Raw genomic sequence first — 23,001 nt, 5'->3', positions numbered from 1 at the left:
TTCAGAGGGCAACCCTTGGCCAACGGCTGCCCGATGCAGTATATGGAGGCCTAGCGCCTGTGTCAGAAATTCCTATAATTATGTCTGAGGCTTCAACTGTAATCACAGCATGGATCAGCTTCTTTCTTTGCCCAGCCCTGTCCTCCTCACTTCCTTTCCAGTGTATCTCCAGAGAGCACTTCATAATAAGCCCTCTGCTTGCAATCCTCTGTCTCAGGGGTTGCTTCCAAGGAACCCAAGCTTCACAGCAGAATGAGGCTGGGCACAAAGTAAGACTAATCATGTTAGCTATCATTATTTCTCCTATTCCTTTTTGGCTTTTTATTTTACCATCTCTCATAAATCAGAATCAATATTGCCCAGTGGCTATGGAATGAATTGTGTCCCCTCAAAATTCCTATGTGGAAACCTAATCCCCAGTGTGATGGCTTCTGGGCGTGGGGCCTCTGGGAGGCAATGAGGAAGCAAAGATGGAGACCTCATGAATGGTTATGCCCTTATAAGAGAAGATGAGAGAGGATCTCTCTTTCTACCCTGTTAGGATACAGCAAGAAGGTATGCCTTTGCAAATTAGGAAGGAAGCTCTGACTAGGGACTGAATCTGTGGGCTTCACCTTGATCTTGGACTTCTCAGTCTTCAAAACTGTGAGGAATAAACCCCTGTTGTTTAAGCCGCCCAGTCTATGGTATTTTTATTGTAGCAGCCCAAACTTACTATCAGCTCTTACCAGCAAAGGTACCCAGTAGTAATTTAAAGGTGTTGGTCCTTCTATAATCATTGGGAGTCTTTCAGTGAAAAGTAGAAAGGCCAGGACACCTAGAGCAAAGGAATATAGCTTTTTGTCAGAAAGAAGTTTTTCTTTTTTCTAATTTAAATCTATTTATTTTAATTGGAGGCTAATTACTTTACAATATTGTATTGGTTTTGCCATACATCAACATGAATCCACCAGAGGTATACACGTGTTCCCCATCCTGAACCCCTCTCCCTCCTCCCTACCCATACCATCCCTCTGGGTCATCCCAGTGTACCAGCCCCAAGCATCCCTGTATCCTGCATCAAACCTAGACTGGCGATTCATTTCTTATATGATATTATACATGTTTCAATGCCATTCTCCCAAATCATCCCACCCCCTCCCTTTCCACAGAGTCAAAAAGACTGTTCTATACATGTGTGTCTCTTTTGCTGTCTCGCATACAGGGTTATTGTCTAAGCACCTGTTAAATTAAAAAAAAATCTTCATTGTTGTTGTTATTGTTATTATTATTACTATGACTACTTACCTATACAGCCAGCAACTAGAATCTTTCCCAGGATTAGTACAAAGTCTGTCACTCTATCCATAACTGCAATTCTGAGAATCAGAAAAAAAAAAAAGGATAATTTTGTGTTTAACTTAGATTTGTTACTAGAAATTTATAAAAGTAAATAATCCACAAATTCATTTTGATGTGTCTCTGCTGAAATCTTATTAGCATGTATTAAATGCAAGAAATGAAGGAACCCAGGCATGAAATTCTGACTTATTTATAAGGAAGTAAACAGAAAATGGCATTATAGGGGTGTCGGGTGCTATTGGTGGTGTCAGCCTCTCTCACTCTAATTTGAGGACTATAGACACCCTGCATCCTGGGGATGGCTGCACTGGTTCTCTGATTTTGTTCACTCAGACTCTGTCAATTTTGGGAGAAAAGAAAAGTCAGAAATGTGATGAATTTTTGTGTGGGGAATTTCTTGAGCACAGGGTATAATAAAGATGAGTGAGTGCCAGTGGGTATAAAGGTATAGGTGGATGATGGGAGCAACAATTCAAAGACATACAAAGAAATTAAAGGTCTGAAGGAGAAGATTTATATCTTTTAAAATAGAAGATTCATGTCTAATAAAAACCACCAACATGTGAAGTATAAATGCTCAAGATTACCAAACCATCCACTGCAATGCTCAACCTGCTTACTTACTTTAAAATATTTCTCATCAGCAGATTGAAAGCATCTCTTGCTGACTTGCAGAAGTTTTTGCCGTATATTGCCATCTGAGGAAGACAGTTGATATTATTCTGATAACTTAACAAGACCAACAGACAATCCAATGACAGGAACATTAATTAATTCTCTGTCACCCATACAGTTACTCTCATTCATCTTTCCAACCTTAAGGCTTATGGGAAGCTTGGGAACCATGTATCCTCAATTCTGCACAACTCTCAGAGTCATTGACAATAAGGTATATTTCAGTTGCTATTTTCTCTTAATTCCATGGGAAATACACAAATTTAAACAGAGGTTCAGTTCAGTCCCTCAGTCATGTCCAAGTCTTCATGACTCCATGAACCACAGCACGCCAGGCCTCCCTGTCTATCACCAACTCCCGGAGTCCACCCAAACCCATGTCCATCGAGTTGGTGATGCCATCCAACCATCTCATCCTCTGTCGTCCCTTCTCCTCCCACCCTCAGTCCTTCCCAGGATGAGCGTCTTTTCAAATGAGTGAGCTCTTCTCATCATGTGGGCAAAGTAAACAGAGGTAGGTCTTCTCAAATCCCAGGTCACAGCTTGTCTTTGAAGGGTTTGGCTATGATGTGTTGCTGAATAGGTGAAATGTAGCATTCACATTAACAATTCCTCTCAGGAAACCTTGTGCTTCCAATACACACTGGCTTTATTGATTAAGAGGCTCAATAAAATATTCTCACTGGAGTTATATAAATGACTCTTTGAATATCCATAACTATTTGAATCACACCGTCAGACCCTATATCACTGTGATAATCAAGGGTTAATAAGGTTGTAGTTGCTAAATTTTAGAACAATATTTTTGGATCCCCTATTTTTTAAAAAAATCTCTTTAGAAGCCTCCATATTCCTATTGGAAATAAGTAACAAATTCAGTTACATTATCAATTCCCACACATTTCAAAACAAGAATCATAAAAAAGACCCTTCCTTAAAAATGAATTAGAAGAAATATTTTCTTTTCATCGTGAAATCTAAACTAATTAAGCTTCCCTCCCATGGAAGTATGTCAAAGACAAATAATATTATTTTCAATCTAGCACATTTTTATATTTCTAAGGGAAATAATGAGCTTCCCAGATGGTGCAGTGGTAAAGAATCTGCCTGCCAATGCAGGAGATACAGGTTTGATCTCTGGGTCAGGAAGATCCCCTGGAGGAGGAAATGGCAACTCACTCCAGTATTCTTGACTGGAGTATTCCATGGACAGAGGAGCCTGGAGGGCTACAGTCCATGGGGTTGCAAAGAGTCAGACACGACTGAGGGTACACACACACAAGGGAAATAATATTTTCCCTCTCCACAAAGGTATTGAAGGTAATAATGAAGTACAGTTAAGTTACTATCTCAGCTAGGAAAGCACAGCCCTGAATCGTGCACTGGATTCACAAATTCTTGTATCAACATGGTGATAAATTCAACTGCTTGATGTACAAGTGCTTTTGAGATGGAAATATAGACATGGGGTGCGGGTTTGCAAAGAAGTTTAGTAAATAAAAACAATCTACTTACCATAACATAGGCATTTCTGTTCAAAAACTTTACTGCTTTTTCCAAACACCAGAAACAGCATCTCAGGCAGCATTTTAGGAATTTAGAAATGTTGCTCTGGGCCTCTATGAGAAGGAGATATTTAAACCTATTAATTATTTGTAGACTCTATAAATAAAAATAATAGTAAAATTTTAAATGGGCTTTTCAATTTAACTGTAGTAAAATATATATATAATTTACCATTTTAACCATTTTTAAGTGTACAACTCAGTAGCATTAAGTACATTCACAGTATTGTGAACCTGCCATCACTATCAATTTCCAGAACTTTTCATCATCTCATAGAAACTCTGTACCCTTTAAAACAATAACTCCTCATTCTCCCCTCCTCCAAGTCCCTGGTAACCTCTATCATACTTCTGTTTGTATGAATTTGCATCTTCCGGATATGTTATATAAGTGGAATCTTACAATATTTAACCTTTTGAGTCTTGCTTATTTCACTTAACATTATGAGGATCCATCTATTACATTTATTTTTGGAGCTGAATAATACTCTGTTGTACGTATGTATGTGTGTGTATATGGGTGTGTGCATATGGGTGTGTTTTTTCTTTTATCTGTTAATGGAAATTTGGGTTCTTTCTATCTTTTGGTATTGTGAATAATGCTGCTATGAATACTGGTGCCCAAGTATTTATTTGAGTCCCTGCTTTCAACCCTTTTGAGTATATATTTAGAAGTGGAAATGCTGGATCATATGGCAATCATATTTTTAACTTTTTAAAGTTAAAAACTGTTTAACTGTTTAACTGTTTTCCACAGTGGCAATATGATTTTACATTCTTACCAGGAATATACAGGTGTTCCAATTTATCCTCAACCTACAAACATACTATTTTTCATTTTTTGATAGTAGCCATTCTATTTGGTATGAAGTGACAGCTCATTATGTTTTTGATTTGGATTTCCAAAATGACTAATATTGAGCATCCTTTCATATATTTATTCACCACTTATATACTTTCTTCAGAGTGATATCTAGGCAAATCACATGCAGGAGGAACAAAGATGGTAACAAGGAGGCTCCTGAACTTCCCTCCTCCCACAGATGCACCAAATGTATAACTACACTGGGAGCTATTTCCTCTGAGAGAAATCCAGAAACAAGCTGAGTGACTCCTTCACATCAGGCAACTAAAACAATCTAACAGTGAAATTGTAGGAAAGGCTGAGACACACTCACCATAAAGCCTACCCCTGGCACAATGCCATACAACCAGGACAATACCCCCAACTCTCAGCTTCTCCCTGAGGAGTAAATGGTTTGAGCAGCTCATCAAGGATTCCAACTTTCTCACCCAAGAGACAGAGATTCCCACCCAAGAGACAGACCCCCAAAACATTTAGCTCTGAAGCCAAAGAGGCTTATGCCCCCAAGTTCTATGGGACTATAAAAAACTATAGCAATCACAGAGACTAGCAAAGAGAAAGCAAGCAAAAATGCCCATCTTCCAGTCTTTTCCTGGGAAGGGACTGAGTGCATACTTTATAACACCCTGCCTAAAAGTTGAATTTCTAATTTGCACACTCTAGCTCTACCCGTGGTCCTACAAGGAGCTAGGGGGAGCAGGTCACCAACTTCTCTTTGGAAGGAGTTTGTACACATGCCTGGTGACCCAGCTTTGTGTAGCTCTAGATAGGGCTTGTACTTATGAGTCTCACTGGACTGTAGAAAACAAAGAATCAGGTTTTAAATGGTTAAGGAGTGCCCTACCACCACTAACCACTACCATGGTTATGTATCCTGGCTGAGTGCTGAGGAAGCAGGCAAAAGCTTCCCTCCTAGTTTCTCCCTGAAAAGGGCTTAACTACACACTTTTCCAGCTGATGTCTGAGGATTTAGCTTCTCATCAGCCTTGTCTAGGTTCTGACTGTGACCCTTCCCTTTGAGACACCGACAGGTCTAGTTACACTTTCAACTACTAGGAGCTACTTAATTATGATGGCTAGGACAATCACAAAGATTTGAGAGAATAAGAAGCTTGGGCTGGGCTGATTAATGAAGCTCATCTCCTACATGAGACTAGATGTCAAATTGGCAAAAATGGCTGCTTTATCTAATGCACAGAAACAAATACAGAGAGTGAAGGAAAAAAATGAAGAAACAAAGGAATATGTTCCAAAGAAACAAACAAGATATATTTCCAAAACTGGCATTTATGAAACAGAGATCATTGACTTACCCCATACAGAACTCAAAATTATGGTCATAAAGATGCTTACCATGGTCAGGGAGCAATGAATGAACAAAATGAGAACTTCACTAAAGAGAGAGAAAATTTCTAAAAATCAAACCGAATTTATAGAGCTCAAAATTATAATAATTGGACTGAAAAATTAAATAAAGGAACTCAACAGCAGACTAGATCTAGCGAAAGAAAGGATCAATGAATTCAAAGACAATGCAGTGGGGTTTATCCAGTTAGAAAGCATGAGGTTGTAAGAGACTGATGTGACACCATCAAGCAGACCATTATATATATTGCAGAGGTCCCAGAGGGAGAAGAGAGAGCAAAAAGGGGCAGAAAACATATACAAAGAAATAATGACTGAAAATTTCCCTAGCCTGGAGAAACAGACATCCAGATCCAGGAAGTTCAAAGAATACCAATCTAAAGAGATCCACATTGAATCACATAAAGTTAATTTTCAAAAGTCAGGTAAAGGCATCAGGAAAGAAGGAACTTCTTATATACAAGGAAATCCCCATAAGAAGATATTTTTCAGCAGAAACTTTGCAGGCCAGAATGAAGTTGAATAATATATTAAAAGTGTTGAAAGGAAAATCTGCCAACCAAGAAACTATCTATGTGGCAAAGTTATCCTTCAATATTGAAGGAAAGGTAAGAGTTTTCCAGACAAACAAAAGCTAAGAGTTCATCACCAGTACAACAGCCTTACAAGAAATATTAAAGGGAGTTCTTTAAGCTGAAACAAAAGGATGCTAATTAGTAACATGAAAATATATGAAAGCATAAAACTCACAGTAAAGGTAAATATACACTTAAATTCAAAATGCTCTGAAATTTTAATGGTAGTAGGTAAATCACTTAGAACTATAGTATAAAGGTTAAAGACAAAGTATTAAAAGGACTTTTTTATGTGTAACTAAATAACTTGTTAATGGATCCACAACATAAAAAGATGTAAACTGTGATATCAAAAACATTGTAGCATAAAATATATGTGTATAGGGGATATACAAAGGTAGAGCTTTTGTATGCATTACTAATTCACTTGTTATCAGCTGTAAGATATTTTAACTATAAGGTCAGTCAGTCAGTCAGTTCAGTCGCTCAGTCGTGTCCGACTATTTGCAACCCCATGAATTGCAGCACACCAGGCCTCCCTGTCCATCACCAACTCCCGGAGTTCACTCAGACTCACTTCCATTGAGTCCCTGATGCCATCCAGCCATCTCATCCTCTGTCATCCCCTTCTCCTCCTGCCCCCAGTCCCTCCAAGCATCAGAGTCTTTTCTAATGAGTCAACTCTTCGCATGAGGTGGCCAAAGTACTGGAGTTTCAGCTTTAGCATCATTCCTTCCAAAGAAATCCCAGGGCTGATCTCCTTCAGAATGGACTGGTTGGATCTCCTTGCAGTCCAAGGGACTCTCAAGAGTCTTCTCCAACACCACAGTTCAAAAGCATCAATTCTTCGGCGCTCAGCTTTCTTCACAGTCCAACTGTCCCATCCATACATGACCACAGGAAAAACCATAGCCTTGACTAGACGGACCTTTGTTGGCAAAGTAATGTCTCTGCTTTTCAGTATGCTATCTAGGTTGGTCATAACTATTTGGTTATTATACTGCTGGTGTGCTCAGTCATGGCTGAGTCTTTGTGACCCGATGGACTGTAGCCCTCCAGGTTCCTCCATCCATGGAATTTTCCAGGCAAGAATACTGGAGTGGGTTGCTACTTCCTTCTCCTTTAGTTATTATAACTATAATATATTTTACATAAGCCTTACGATAACCACAGAGTAGATACAAAAAAGGAATCAAAAGATACCACATATAAAATGATAAAATCACAAAGAAAGAGAAGAAAAAACAAAAAACTTTAAAACAGACAGAAAACAGTTCAGTTCCGTTAACAAGATAGAAATAAGCAAGTCTATAATTTTCAATAATTACAACTATGTAAATGAACTAAATTTTCCAGTCAAAGGACTGAGTGGCTGAATGAAAAATTTTTTAAAAGATTCAAGTATATGCTACCTACAGGAGCCTCATTTCACCTTTAAAGACATACTTAGACCAAAAGTGAAATATTAGAAAAAGATTTTTCCATGAAAATGGAAGCCAAAAGAAATCAGGTGTACCTATATTTGTATCAATCAAAAGAGACTTTAAACCAAAAGCTGAAATAAGGCACAAAGCTCATTCAGTTCAGTTCAGTCTATCAGTCATGTTCAACTCTCTGTGACCCCATGGACTGCAGCACACCAGGCCTCCCTGTCCACCACCAACTCCTGGAGTCCACTCAAACTCATGTCCATTGACTCAGTAATGCCATCCAACCATCTCATTCTCTTTCATCCCTTCTCCTCCTGCCTTCAATCTTTCCCAGCATCAGGGTCTTTTCCAATGAGTCAGTTCTTTACATCAGGTGGCCAAAGTATTGGAGTTTCAGCTTCAGCATCAGTCCTTCCAATGAATATTCAGGACTGATTTCCTTTAGGATGGACTGGTTGGATCTCCTTGCAGCCCAAGGGACTCTCAAGAATCTTCTCCAAAACTACAGTTCTAAAGCATCAGTTTTTTGGCACTCAGCTTTCTTTATAGTCCAACTCTCACATCCATACATCACTACTGGAAAAACCATAGCCTTGACTAGATGGAACTTTGTTGGAAAAGTAATGTTTCTCCTTTTTAATATGCTGTCCAGGTTGGTCATAACTTTTCTTCCAAGGAGTAAGCATCTTTAAATTTCATGGCTGCAGTCACCATCTGCAGTGATTTTGGAGCCCCCCAAAATAAAATCTGTCACTGTTTCCACTGTTTCCCCTTCTATTTGCCACGAAGTGATGAGACTGGATGCCATGACCTTAGTTTTCTGAATGTTGAGTTTTAAGCCAACTTTTTCACTCTCCTCTTTCACTTTCATCAAGAGGCTCTTTAGTTATTCACTTTCTGCCATAAGAGTGGTGTCATCTGCATATCTGAGGTGATTGATATTTCTCCTGGCAATCTTGATTCCAGCTTGTGCTTCATCCAGCCCAGTGTTTCTCATGATGTACTCTGCATATAAGTTAAATAAGCAGGGTGACAACATACAGCCTTGACGTACTCCTTTCCCTATTTGGAACCAGTCTATTGTTCCATGTCCAGTTCAAACTGTTGCTTCCTTACCTGCATAGATTTCTCAAGAGGCAGGTCAGGTGGTCTGGTATTCCCATCTCTTTAAGAATTTTCCACAGTTTGTTGTGATACAAAGCTCATTATACGATGAAAAAAGGGTCCATTTGTGAAGAGTAGATAGAAATTATAAATATTTATGCACCTAACATTGGAGCACCTAAATATATAAAGTAGATATAAATAGATATGAAAGAAGTAATATTTAGCAATATAATAATAGCATACGTTTTCAAAATTCCATTTTTATCAATGGGTTGTCCAGATAGAAAATCAAAAAGGAAGCATTGGACTTAAGTACATATTAACAAATGTTAAGATGGACTTAACATTTATAGTACTTTCCATGCAACCACAGCAGAATACATATTCCTCTCAAGTATACATGGAGCATTCTCCAGGATAGATCATGTTAGGTCACAGAACAAGTCCTAATAAATGCAAGACGTCTGAAATCATATCAAGCCTCTTTTCTAAAGACAATAGCATGAAACTAGAGGTCAATTACAAGAACAAAACTGGAAAATTCACTAATGTGTGGAGATTAAACAACATGCCACTGAATAATCAAGAGATGATGGAATAAATCAAAAGTGAAATCAAAGAGTAACCTGAAACACTGGAAATAGAAACGCAACACATCAAAGCATACAGAATGCACCAAAGCAGTTCTAAGAGGTACGGTCACAGCAATAAACACCTATGTTGTTAAAAAATGATCTCAGACAACCTAACTTCACACCTCAAGGAATTAGAAAAAAAAGAAGAAACCAAGTACAAAGTTAGTATAAGAAAGGAAATAGTAAAGCTCAGACTGGAAATAAATGAAAGAGACTGAAAAAACAATAAAAAAGATATATGAAAATATCAGCTGTTTTTTGGCAAGCATAGAATTGACAAACCTTTCACTAGATTAATTGATTAAAAAGGAGAGAATACTTAAATATTAATAAATTCAGAATTGAAACAAGCAACATTATGACTGATAACATACGTAAAGGATCATAACTGACTACTATGACTACATATGACTACTATTTTACACTGACCAATGTGACTACCTAGAAGAAGTGAATAAATTCACAGAATCATATAACTTGCTGAACTGAATCATGAAGGAAATGAGAATCTGAACAGATCAATTTCTAGTAAAGATTTTGAATCATTAATCAAAAACCTCCCAACAAAGCAAAGTCCAGGATCAAATGGCTTTACTGGTGAAATTTTACCAAACATTCAAAGATAAATATAAATATAACTCTTCTCAAACTCTCAAACCACAGAGGTGGAGAGAACATTTACAAACTCATTTTATGAGGTCAGCATGACCCTGATACCAAACCCACACAAGGACACTGCAAGAAAAGAAAATTATAGGCCGGTATCCCTGATAAATATAAATGCAAAGATCCTCAACAAAATATTAGCAAATTGAATTCAATATGAAATTAGAAGAGTCACATGCCAAAATCAAGTAGGATTTATACCAGGATGCAAGGATGGTTCACCATATGCAAATTAATAATATGTTCCGCATTAACAAAAACATCTATTTCTGCTTTATTGTCTATGCCAAAGCCTTTGACTATGTGGATCACAATAAACTGTGGAAAATTCTTAAAGAGATGGGAATACCAGACCACCTGACCTGCCTCTTGAGAAACCTGTATGCAGGTCAGGAAGCAACAGTTAGAACTGGACATGGAACAACAGACTGGTTCCAAATAGGAAAAGGAGTACGTCAAGGCTGTATGTTGTCACCCTGCTTATTTAACTTATTCACAGAGTACATCATGAGAAATGCTGGGCTGGATGAAGCACAAGCTGGAATCAAGATTGCTGGGAGAAATATCAATAACCTCAGATATGCAGATGACACCACCCTTATGGCAGAAAGTGAAGAAGAACCAAAGAGCCTCTTGATGAAAGTGAAAGAGGAGAGTGAAAAAGTTGGCTTAAAACTCAACATTCAGAAAACTAAGGTCATGGCATCCAGCCCCATCACTTCACGGCAAATCGATGGAGAAAGAGTGGAAACAGTAGAAACAGTGGCTGACTTTATTTTGGGGGGCTCCAGAATCACTGCAGATGGTGATTGCAGCCATGAAATTAAAAGATGCTTACTCCTTGGAAGGAAAGTTATGGCCAACCTAGATACCATATTAAAAAGCAGAGACATTTCTTGGTCAATGAAGGTCTGTCTAGTGAAGGCTATGGTTTTTCCAGTAGTCATGTATGGATGTGAAATTTGGACTATAAAGAAAGCTGAGCACTGATGAACTGATGCTTTTGAACTGCGGTGTTAGAGAAGTCTCTTGAGAGTCCCTTGGACTGCAAGGAGATCCAACCAGTCCATCCTAAAGGAGATCAGTCCTGGGTGTTCAGTGGAAGGAACTGAAACTGGAATTGAAGGAAGGAAGGAATTGAAGCTGAAACTCCAATACTTTGGCCACATGATGCGAAGAGCTGACTCGTTTGAAAAGACCCTGATGCTGAGAAAGATTGAAGGCAGGAGAAGAAGGGGACGACAGAGGATGAGATGGTTGGATGGCATCCCTGACTCAGTGGACATGAGTTTGAGTGGACTCTGGGAGTTGGTGATGGACAGGGATGCCTGGCGTGCTGCGGTTCATGGAATTGCAAAGAATCTGACACAACTGAGCGACTGAACTAAACTGAACATTAACAAAATGAAGGTGAAAAATCATATGATTATCTCAATAGATGCAGAAAAATTACTTGACAAAACTCAACCTCCTTTTGTAATAAAATTTCTTGGTAAATTGGTTAGGGAAGGCTTGAACATAACCAAGACCATTTCTTACAAACCCACAGCTAATATCATACTCAATGGTAAAAAGCTGAAAGCTTTTCCTCTAATAATAGGTACAAGACAAGGATGCCCACTAATGCCACATTTTTTCAGTTTAGAACTTGGAAGTCTCAGTCAGAGCAATTAGGCAAGTAAAAGAAATAAAATGTATTCAAATCAGAAAGGAAAAAGATTGTCTCTGTTTGCAGATCACATGATATTACATAAGAAAACTCTACAGTCTCCACCAAAAAAACAATTAAAGCTAATACATGAAATAAGTAGAGTTTCAGGTAATAAAATCAATATACAAAAATCAGTTGTTTTTCTGTATACCAACAACTAATTATTGGAAATAGAAATTGAGTACAACTTCATTTACAATTAAATCAAAACAATAAAATAACTAGAAATAAATATAAATGAAGAGAAATACTTGTATATTAAAATTGTGAGCTATTGACAAAAAAGAATGAAGAAACAAATAAGTTGAATATATTCCATGTTCATGGATTGAAAGAATTAATATTGTTAAAATGTAATTTAATGTACATTTAAAATATAATTCTTGGGCTTCCCTGGTGGCTCATATGGTAACGAATCTGCATGCAATGCGGGAGACCTGGCTTCGATCCCTGGGTTGGGAAGATCCCCTGGAGGAGGGTATGGCAACCCACTCCAGTACTCTTGCCTGGAGAATTTCCATGGACAGAGCAGCCTGGTGGGCTACAGTCCATGGGGTCGCAAAGAGTTGGACCTGACTGAGTAACTAAGCACCACACAGCACAAAATGTATATAGTACCCAAAGCAATCTAAAACTTTCATGCAATTCCTATCAAAATTTCAATGCCATTTTTCACAGAAACAGGAAAAGCAATCCTAAAATTTGTATAACATCACAAGAGATCCAAAATAACCAAAGCAGTTAAGAAAGAGTAACAAAGCTAAAAGTCTTATACTTTCTGGTTCCAAACTCTTTTACAAAGTTAAAGTAATCAAAACAGTATGGTACTGGCATAAAAAAAGAGAGCCCAGAAATAACCCATGCATCTATGGTCAATTTTTGACAAAGAAGTCAAGAATAAACAATGGGAAAAAGACAGTTTCTTTAATAAATGGTGTTAGGAAAAACAGATAACCACATGCAAAAGAATGAAATTAGACCCTTATCTTATACCACACAGAATAATCAATGCAAAATAGATTAAAGACTTGAATGTAAAACCTGAAACCATAAAATCCTACAATATTTTATAGTGGTAAGTTCCTTGACATTGGCCTTGGCAATGACTTTTTAGATTTTACACCCAAAAAAGGCAAATGCAACAAAAGCAAAACTAAACAAGTAGGCTACATTAAACTAAAAAGCTTCTGCACAGCAAGAAAACCATCAGAAAAATGAAAAGGCAACCCACTGAATGGGAGAAAATATTTGCAAACCACATGTGATAAAGGGTTAATATTCAAAATATACAAAGACTTTATAGAATTCAACAGTAAAAAACAAATAACCAAATTAAAAATGTGTAAAGAACCAGAGTAGATGTTTCAAAGAATACAGACAAATGGCCAGTAGGTGCATGAAAAGGTGTCCAACATTACTTATATCAGAGATAAGCAAATCAAAACCTGAATGAGATGTCACCTCATACCTGTTCACATATCTGTTATCAAAACTACAAGAGATAACAAGTATTGGTAAGATGTAGTGAAAAGGGAACCCTTGTACACTGTTTGTACGAATGTTAATGTTAATTGATGTATCCACTATGGAAAACAGTATGGAGGTCCCTTAAGAAATTAAAAATAGGACTGCCATATGATCCAGCAATTCTAATTCTGTATATATAATTGAGGGAAACAAAATCACTATCTTGAAGAGATAATTGTACTCCTGTGTTCATTGCAGCATTATTTACAGTATCCAGTGTATGGAAACAACCTAAGTGCTATTCAGTTCAGTTCAGTTCAGTTCAGTTGCTCAGTTGTGTTCGACTCTTTGTGACCCCATGAATCACAGCATGCCAGGCCTCCCTGTCTATCACACCAACTGCTGGAGTTCACCCAAACTCATGTCCATCGAGTCAGTGATGCCACCCAGCCATCTCATCCTCTGTCATCCCCTTCTCCTCCTGCCCCCAATCCCTCCCAGCATCAGGGTGTTTTCCAGTGAGTCAGCTCTTCGCATCAGGTGGCCAAAGTATTAGAGTTTCAGCTTCAGCATCAGTCCTTCCAATGAACATCCAGGGCTGATCTCCTTTAGAATGGACTGTTTGGATCTCCTTGCAGTCCAAGGGACTCTCAAGAGTCTTCTTCAACACCACAGTTCAAAAGCATCAATTCTTCAGCACTCAGCCTTCTTCACAGTCCAGCTCTCACATCCATACACGACCACTGGAAAACCATAGCTGTGACTAGATGGACCTTAGTCGGCAAAGTAATGTCTCTGCTTTTTAATGTGCTATCTAGGTTGGTCATAGCTTTCCTTCCAAGGAGTAAGCATCTTTTAATTTCATGGCTGCAATCACCATCTGCAGTGATTTTGGAGCCCCAAAAAATAAAGTCTGACATCTATTTCCCATGAAGTGATGGGACCAGATGCCATGATCTTAGTTTATTAGGTACATCAATCAATAAAGTATAGAATAAATAAATAAATATATATATTTATTTAAATAAATAAAGTATATATAAATAAATGGAATATTATTTAGCCATAAAAAAGAAAGAAATCTTACCTTTGCAATAACATGGCTGAACCTGAAGGGCATTATGCTAAGAGAGGTAAGCCAGACAAAAACAAATATGCATGGTATTGCTTATACATGGGGGAAAGATTGTAATGCATATAAACTGAATAGAATGGTGGTTATCACATGCTGGGCATGGAAGAAATTGGGAGAGGCTTATAAACTTTTAGCTATAAGATGAATAGGTTTTAGGATATAATGTAAAACATGACTACAGTTGATGATACTGTATTGTATATTGAAATTTTCTAGGAGAGTAGAACCTAAGCATGCCCACCAAAAAAAGGAAAAAATGTCCCACTTTAAATGCGGGGATCCTGTCACAATGTATACATGTGAAAGATCATGGCATCTGGTCCCATTAAATCATCATTTGTATACTTAAAAATTACAATTTTATTTGTCAGTTATACCTCAAGCTGAAAAAATTTTACTTAAAAAATCCTTTGCCCATATTGAATTAGGTTATTTTTGAGTTGTAGGAGTTATTTATACATTCTAAATATTAGTTGCTTATCTGGTATATGACTTGCAAGTATTTTCTCCCATTCTGTGGGTTGTCTTTTTACTTTCTTGATAATGTCCTTTGAAGTACAAGCACTTAAAAATATTGATGAAGTGTAATTTATCTTTTTTTCTTTTGTTCCCTTTGTGTTTTTAGTATCATATCTAAGAAATCATCTTTAAATCCAGTGTTAAGAAGATTTATTTCTATGCCTTCTTCTGAGACTTTTATAGTTTTAGCTTTTATGTTTGTCTTTGATCCATTTTGAGTTAATTCATGTATATGGTGTAAGGCAAGGGTTCATTCTTTTGCATGTAGATATCCAGTTTTGTTACATTAGTTGAAAGAAACTCTCCCACATTGAATAGTCTTTTTGTAAGCATTTATTTTAGGGCTCTCTAGTCTATCTCAGATCTATACGTCTGTTGTTATACCAGTGCCACACTGTATTGATTACTGTAGGTTTATATTTAGTTTTGAAATCAGGAACTGTATGTTTTCCAACTTTGTTGTTCTGTTTCAAGATTATTTTGACAATTAATAATAAAATCTTTTAAAGTACATTCTAAACAGCTTATGTTTTCGTAAACTGTATGTGTCATGTATGAGCAAATGACATCCACAATTTATATTTTAAGCCTGTGCTGTTTTGAACTCTAGACTTAGAACTGCCTGACATTCCCACCATGCTTCTCAATAGTAACCTGTCAAAAACACAAATTTTAATCTCTTTGAATTGTGTTCCTTCTGGCTTCCATAATTTAGTAAGTAACATCACACACTTTTGAAGAAGGAAAGGGCAACACACTCCAGTATTCTTGCCTGGAGAATCCCATGGACAGAGGAGCCTGGTAGGCTACAGTCCATGGGGTCACAAAGAGTCGGATACAACTGAGTGGCTTTCAGTATCACACACTTTTTCTCTTTTCTTTACCACTGCTCCTATCCCCACTCCCTCAACAAGTCCTGTTGGCTTTTCCTTCTAAACATCTCCCCAGTCTGACCACATCCATCCCTATTACTGGATCCAAGTTACAGTCATTATGTTCCCCCAATCCCTGATCCAGTCTACTCTATTCACAGAAGTCAGGAAGTCTGAGAAAAGATGAATTCTAGAATCTTACTTTGAAGACGTTTGTCCAAGTATTCTAGGATTAATCTGAACATCTGAATTATTGCAAGAATTAAAGATCCAAATGCTAGGGATCCTGTGTGATATCTGGACAAAGATAAAATGAGAATAAAGGTTAAAATATTGTTACTAAGAACACAAAGGATGTTAGTTAATTTTTATTGGTAAAAGGGTTGATAGAAAAGAACTTCTACTCTCTTATTCAGATTGACAAAGGTTTCCATAGAGGCCTTTAAACCATAAATATCCATTTTGTACTTCATCTACAAAAATGATACCAATAGCCTATCATTTTATATTGATTTTATGTTTGAGCTGAGCAATGAAGAAAGACAAGTTCATCCTTAATCTTTAATTTAGTGACCTCCCCTACTTTTTCACTCCAGTAACCTTTTAGAAGGATTGGCCTGAGTAGGGGTTAAAAATAAAATGATGGCTATAAAACCAAACAAAGCCATGGACATTCATGAATCTTGAATTATACCTTTGACCTCAAGTACCTTGCCACTTGAATTATAAGCACACTAAACATAATTGGGAAGATAGATGTAGTGTTCAATGTGAAACTTACCTTATGGCTCGTCCAAATGCAGTAAAAAGTGGATAGGGTGGGATGTCATCAGGTTTTTTCAAGGCCCAATAATAAGAAGCAAAGGCACCAGCAAGGGCACACTGACCCAATGCAATGACAAAGTTTATAAGCCAGAGAAAGACGAATAGATTGAGTAACTGGAAGGTAGTGATGTACTGATGATATAGGCTCTTTCCACCATAGAAAGCAAAATGACACTGAGCCCCAGGGCAAGCTTTGGCAATTTCAGTTGTATTAAAACCCTGCACTCAGAAAAAAGAAACCAACAAGGATAATATGATAATAATATTCCAAGACAATGCCTTCCCTGCATTCTCTTGTGCAGCCCCCAACTGCTTGTCCTGCTCTTCTATTAGCTTCTGCTGTTATTTCTATTTTCTATAACATTACTTTATACAGTTGTTTCTTGAGTTATGGAAAAGTATCTCATTTTACCATCACATGTTCATTAATCTGCATCCACTATAATTTTACCTGTATTAGTGTGGTTGTTGACTGTACATAATTCTTAGGTATATGACACAACAAGTGAGCTCAGGCAATAGCAGTGTTTTCTCTCTGTTCTACCCACTGTTTTCAGTACTCTTCAGCTAACACCTGACTCACTCTCCCCTTCTCTACAGTGATCCTCATCAGTGTACAGGGTCCCTATTACAGGATTATTCCTACAACAATTATTAGATGAAATGTAGTAGAGTTCTTTATTAAAGTAAATAAAAGAGTTTCTTTTACTCACCACTGGGTCACAGGTTTTATTTTCATGTTCACATTGCCCTTGTGGGGCTATGACTTTGTATATAGGTGCCCCTGATGTAGCCAAGTAACTGAGTGAACTCTATTAAGGTTAAATTATTTGCTGGCAGATTGAATAAATGGACAAGAAAATAATATGTGAATAACCCAAAAGTGTACTGAAAGACTAATTTCAAAAAACTTATAATCTAATAATTCATTCATTTTAAGACCCAGAGTAATATAACATGGGTCAGGTACACTGAGTGGCCCCTTAAAAACAATGAAATATAAAAGAGTTTTTTTTCTTTTTAGGTATTGCAAAGGAGAAGTACCATATGTGAAGATAAAATAAAACCTACCATGTGACCTATTTGAGGGGAAATTCAATTGGTTCACTTTTTTAGAGCTTAGCAGTCATCACCATCATCATCAGCGTTTCAATTATATCTTTAGGATATTTCTAGTCTTTCCAGGATGAAGAGGTATATAAACTCCCAGTTTCTGAGAAATAGTATGGACCTGAGGTTTAAAGAAGTCAATTAACAAAGGATACAGTGCTACCACAGCCCAGTAGGAAATGCAGACTGAGACGAAAAAGAAAGTTAAAGCTGGATAAATTAAAGTACTAGGGATGTATCCAATGGCTCTGAAATAAAACAAATAGTTGAAATTCAAAATGATACAGTTACAATTTCTCAATTAAAATTTCATCTTTTAGAACTAGACTGAATTCATTCAAAGAACAGTGGTAATAACCATTGACTCTTTTTTGCTGGTATTAAGTAATAGTTGGTTTTAATTTTTATTTATTTATCAAGTTAATAGCTTTCTTTCAGTGCTCCTGTTTGATTCCTGCCAAAAGTTCTCCAAACCTTCTCCTCTTTGGTTATTTCTGTCTAACTCAGACAGACTTCATGCTTTATAATCATGGTATTTCTCCCTTTTGTTTAGACATTTAAAATTGCAGAGGATCTTGACAATCATCTGATCAAACGTGAGAATCCATCTTTAATTCAAGAATCCCTTCTGAACTGTCTTCAGAACATGTTTCTTAGTCTCATATGACACAGCTTATTCTATTTTCTTAACAACCAAAGTATTAGGAAGTTCTCCTCCTGCCTGTAATTCACATCCACTACCTTCTGGAGAAGAAATGACCACCTTTTCCACACAGCAACCCTTCAAGTAACTCTTTCATTTTCCAAGATAAATGATTATTTTGATATTTCCTCCTAAGATATGCTTTCTAAAATATTCACATCCTAGTTACTCTATTACTACTTTTGAATAATTTTTTAGCATATGACACTAAATTAACTCTGTGTTGTTTGATGTAGCCACTGAGAACTACAATAGAACTATTTCCACTCCTAATGCATTGACACACTTTTTTCTTCAGTCATGCCATGGGGCATGCATAATCTTAGTTCCTGGACCAGCTGATGGAACCCTTGCCCTCTACAGTGGAAGTGCAGAGCCCTAACCACTGGACCACTAGGGAATTCCCATACTGACACATTTTAGATTCGTTTTTTTTATTTGTTACCTTCTCCACCTCACTATTTAGACTATGCTATTCTCTCTTTCCTCCAGACACTGATGTGAGTGAAATACTGGGCATCCCTATGATTACCTTGTATTCTCATGCCAATTTATTCCAGCTCTTATTTTCCTTTGAAAAAAAAAATCTTTAATCTGTCAGTAGTAACTGCTCTTTAACACGCACATGCACACACACACATTTAGAGGCATAGCAGTTGGATAAGTGAATTGTACAATATCGTATTATTTAAGGAATAACCCAGCAAATAAGTAGCTTTCAGTGGCTAATGATAGGGCTTCAGTTATTGTGGGAAGGACAGATTTAATTTAGCAAACTGCTTGTTAACTATTTCAAACACTGGCTCTAGGTGGCACTATTATTATTATAGATGACAGTTTTGTTAAAACAATCCTTAAAGACTACTTAAAATAATTTGGTCCTTGGTCATTAACAACCCAGTTTCCATTGTTCGTAACAAAGGACATGATCTGTTGGCTTTTAGTAATACTTTCTTTATTGTTTCCATGCATTGTTCAAAAGTTTAATTTATTATCTTCAAGTGACCTTTTGGAAAAGTTTAGAAACTGTAGATGTTATTACCTCACACCATGAATTTTATGAAAAATTGTGTTTATTTTGTAGCATTTTAAAATAAAAATGACTCTGGGTATACAATGTTCTTGAATTGAGAGCTGTAGATACAAAAACCTATAGTCTGGTGCTGCTAAGACCAATTACTCTGTCTACTGGCAAATTTTGTTACTTATACAAAACTAGCAAGAGCATATAATTGACTTTATAGAATTACAGTGATCTACAGTTCTGCAAATGATCTCAACCATCAGTATTAATATATGACTCAGTATGGGAGCAATACAACATATAATATAACTAACTTTTATTAGCACTCTATCACTTACTTTCATATAAGCTATCCTCCTAACATATATTTGGTGTTTTAAAAAAGTGCTAGTGCACAGACTACACGGGTTTTAGCTTTATTTTGCTCTAAGATAATCAGTGTTTGGGGATTTTGAAAGACTTGTTAGTGTGAACTTTTTTAAATGTGGCAAAGTCTGAACTTGAACAAGTTTTCTTGAATGGAAAGCAGATTTAACAGGCCATCTTAAAGGGAAAAGAGTCTGGGGCATCTACAAATAAGCAGTGACTGATATGAAAGACAGATATACATTATGCAAGTCTCTCCATCAAGGCCTTACTTGCTCCCCTCCTTCAGCAGGGCGATGGAGATACGGATTCGGGTCCTGAGGAAGATCAGCATGAGGATGATGAACAGTTCAAGGAGGCAGAGTATTATCACTTTAAACAGGAAAAAAATATTAGTGTGTGATGCAAATCAAACCAAAGAGCAAACTTTCTGTGCAAACATTAGACTGATGTTCAGGATGATTTCTGCCAGCTCTGACACTTCATAATTTAAGTAGTGCTACCTCTCTCCAAAGATGCCAGTTTTAGAAATTCACTTTTAAGACCTTTGAGAAATGCTTAAAAAAAAATTCTGGATTAAAACTTTTAGCTAGAATTTAAACAACTGTGTTGGACAGGCTTCATTTTATCTATGGAAACATTTCACACCACTTGTAGAAATGAGAAAATAGGCATAGAAGAAAAGGAAGGGCTGCTGTAGACAACTCTATGTTAGATGTTTTCCCTTATAAACTTCCTTGAGTAAGAGAATCATTATAGAACAAAGTTTTTGAGCTGCTGCCAGGCTCACAATGCCTCTTAACTGATCTTGCTGACGGATAGGGTGAGGTTCTGGGATACCAGAGTTTTAGTTTGTGACCCCACATTTTTAGTTTGTGCCTTGATAAAATCAGAGTGTAATGCCAACCCAAGCTGTGTAATAAAAGTCTGAGAGTTAGAATTAAGGGAATCTAGTTCAGTTTTTTTTCCTGCTGTACCATCATGAATCACTGTTAAGTATACATATAACCCCTCCCTCGTGAGCCTCTCTCTCACCCCTCAATCCACTCCTTTAGGTCTAGTTTAGTTTTGAATTGATGCTTGTATGCCTCTTGAACTAAGAGTTATACACATTAACTGTGTCAAAACCACATTTATGTGAGGTAAGTGAACCTGCGAAGAAAGAATAAAGTGTACGAGTGTAAAGAAAGAGAGCAAGTAGAGGAAACCTTGGCTCCATTTTGGCTTTTTGTTTCCTAGATCCAGGTCCACTTGGAAGTCCAGCTGCTTTTCTGCTATTTGGAGTTTGGTGAGACACTTCTCTGTTCTTAGAATAAATGCCTCTGCCTTGCCTCCAGCTTTGTTTGTTTTTACTTGAAGCCAAACAGCCCTAATTATTATATTCCTCAATTTTATGACATACCTTTAATTTAGTAATAACCTTTGAGGAAAAGTAAAAAATCCTTTATTAAATGTCTGTCTATTGATTATAAAATTCATCCTGACCTCAAAGATGTTAAAAAGTAAAAAGATGTGGAGTCTAAATTAAGGAATATAGTATGGCTAATAACAGATTCTGAAATCATGAAAGAAACTTAACGAAAAGTTAAATTCCTACCCATGAAAAGATCCACTCTACAACATTCCTGTTAGTTATTCTGCTCATGTCTGAACACTTCCAAACATAGGACACTCATTTTATTCTATTGTTATACCACTAAGATTCAGATGTTTATCATACCTCAGTTAGTATATCCAAGTGAGGAGAAACCAGTTAACCCAGAGATGTGGGAGGTTCTCAGTAATGTAACATCTCCCTGCTACATCTTCTTTTATTTCAACTGTACATTTATGTTTTTATGCATAACTGATTCTTTTAAAGCTCCACTGAGCCCAAAACTGTGGAGTGTAGCCATATTAAACTAAAATCATTATCATCTTTGGATAAACTTAAGAATATAAACTGTGTCAGTCACTTTATGTTCCAAAATCGCATTGTAAAAGAACACTGAATATTAAATTTGTACTTTTACAAAATTATATTATTTTAAATGGTTATATTAAAGAAATTTAGCACCCCTTTGAATTTATATATTCCCTCCCTTTGTTTAAATAAGAGCAAACAATAGAAACATATTTTTCGAGACCCTACAGAGAAGCTGGTATAAATCTAACCTTATCAAGGAGGCTGGAATAATTAATAGAAATGAAAATAGAACCATCTTCTAATACAATCCAAGACCCATAAAATGATCATTTTTATGTGTATTACTCCACATATTTTTAGTGTTTCTGTCAATAAGTATAATTTCACATGTATACCCTTGTCACTGGTGCTGAGAATTATAAGCACAGAGCAAATAATGTCTGATATTATTTCATAATGGATTATGAAAGTTAACACTCATTTGAGGAAAGATAAGTATTCTTAGACTTGAAAATAAAAGCAAGCTCTGCATTTTCCTCAAAGTACCTCTCTTAACTTTTCCAATGGCAGATTCTAATCATCTCAATGATTTTGTGTCAAAGATCCTTAAAAGAAGCAGCGGGATGACCACAGAACCTGTAACTAACATCCATCTGAGAGTAAAACTAGAGGTTTCAGTACATAATGGATGAGATTTGTCATCTTCAGAAATGATAGGTAACAGTATGTGGACTGCTGAGGGATATAGAATCACTCAAATTCAGGAAAAGGGATGAGGATATAAGTCCCAAGATGCTTGATTTTTATAGTCAAAAAAAAAAAAAGAAATGGCTATCAATGAAGTTCTTCTGAAACATATTTGAAAAAACTAATGTGTTATATTATTGAAGGGAATTAGCTGCATGAAAGCTAGAAATGGGAACCCAAAGAGCAAGAATTTGGCATTTTGAGTTAGCACTATCCAAGGAACAGAGAAATACTGAATATAGCAGACACAGGAATCTGGTGGGGGCTTCTGTGCAGCGGGGGTAGGTCATCCAGCTTGGCATGAGCCTGAAGAAAACACCTCTCAAGACTATCCAAGGGTCTCTGCTAAAAAAAATTTGTCATTAGTAATCTTATTCGCCATGTGCGTTGAG

At 36.8% G+C, this 23,001-nt stretch overlaps 1 protein-coding gene across 1 annotated transcript in view; it reads right to left on the bottom strand.

The window, feature by feature from the left end:
• Nucleotides 1–23,001, bottom strand: part of LOC120861081 (choline transporter-like protein 5) — a 123,550-nt gene that overhangs the window by 9,339 nt on the left and 91,210 nt on the right. The window contains exons 10-18 of the mRNA XM_040236745.1: nt 20,229–20,328; nt 18,019–18,111; nt 17,467–17,554; nt 16,710–16,972; nt 16,131–16,225; nt 3,532–3,635; nt 1,966–2,039; nt 1,288–1,358; nt 729–817 (exon numbers count right to left, since the gene is read on the bottom strand). Of these exons, the coding sequence (XP_040092679.1) occupies nt 729–817; nt 1,288–1,358; nt 1,966–2,039; nt 3,532–3,635; nt 16,131–16,225; nt 16,710–16,972; nt 17,467–17,554; nt 18,019–18,111; nt 20,229–20,328 (977 nt within the window). The remainder of the gene's footprint in view (nt 1–728; nt 818–1,287; nt 1,359–1,965; nt 2,040–3,531; nt 3,636–16,130; nt 16,226–16,709; nt 16,973–17,466; nt 17,555–18,018; nt 18,112–20,228; nt 20,329–23,001) is intronic.

This window comes from Oryx dammah, unplaced genomic scaffold (genome assembly GCF_014754425.2).
Source record: "Oryx dammah isolate SB20612 unplaced genomic scaffold, SCBI_Odam_1.1 HiC_scaffold_11227, whole genome shotgun sequence".
Taxonomy (NCBI): domain Eukaryota; kingdom Metazoa; phylum Chordata; class Mammalia; order Artiodactyla; family Bovidae; genus Oryx; species Oryx dammah.
Note: the sequence above shows the minus strand (reverse complement) of the source record. Positions and strands in the feature narration are given on the sequence as shown.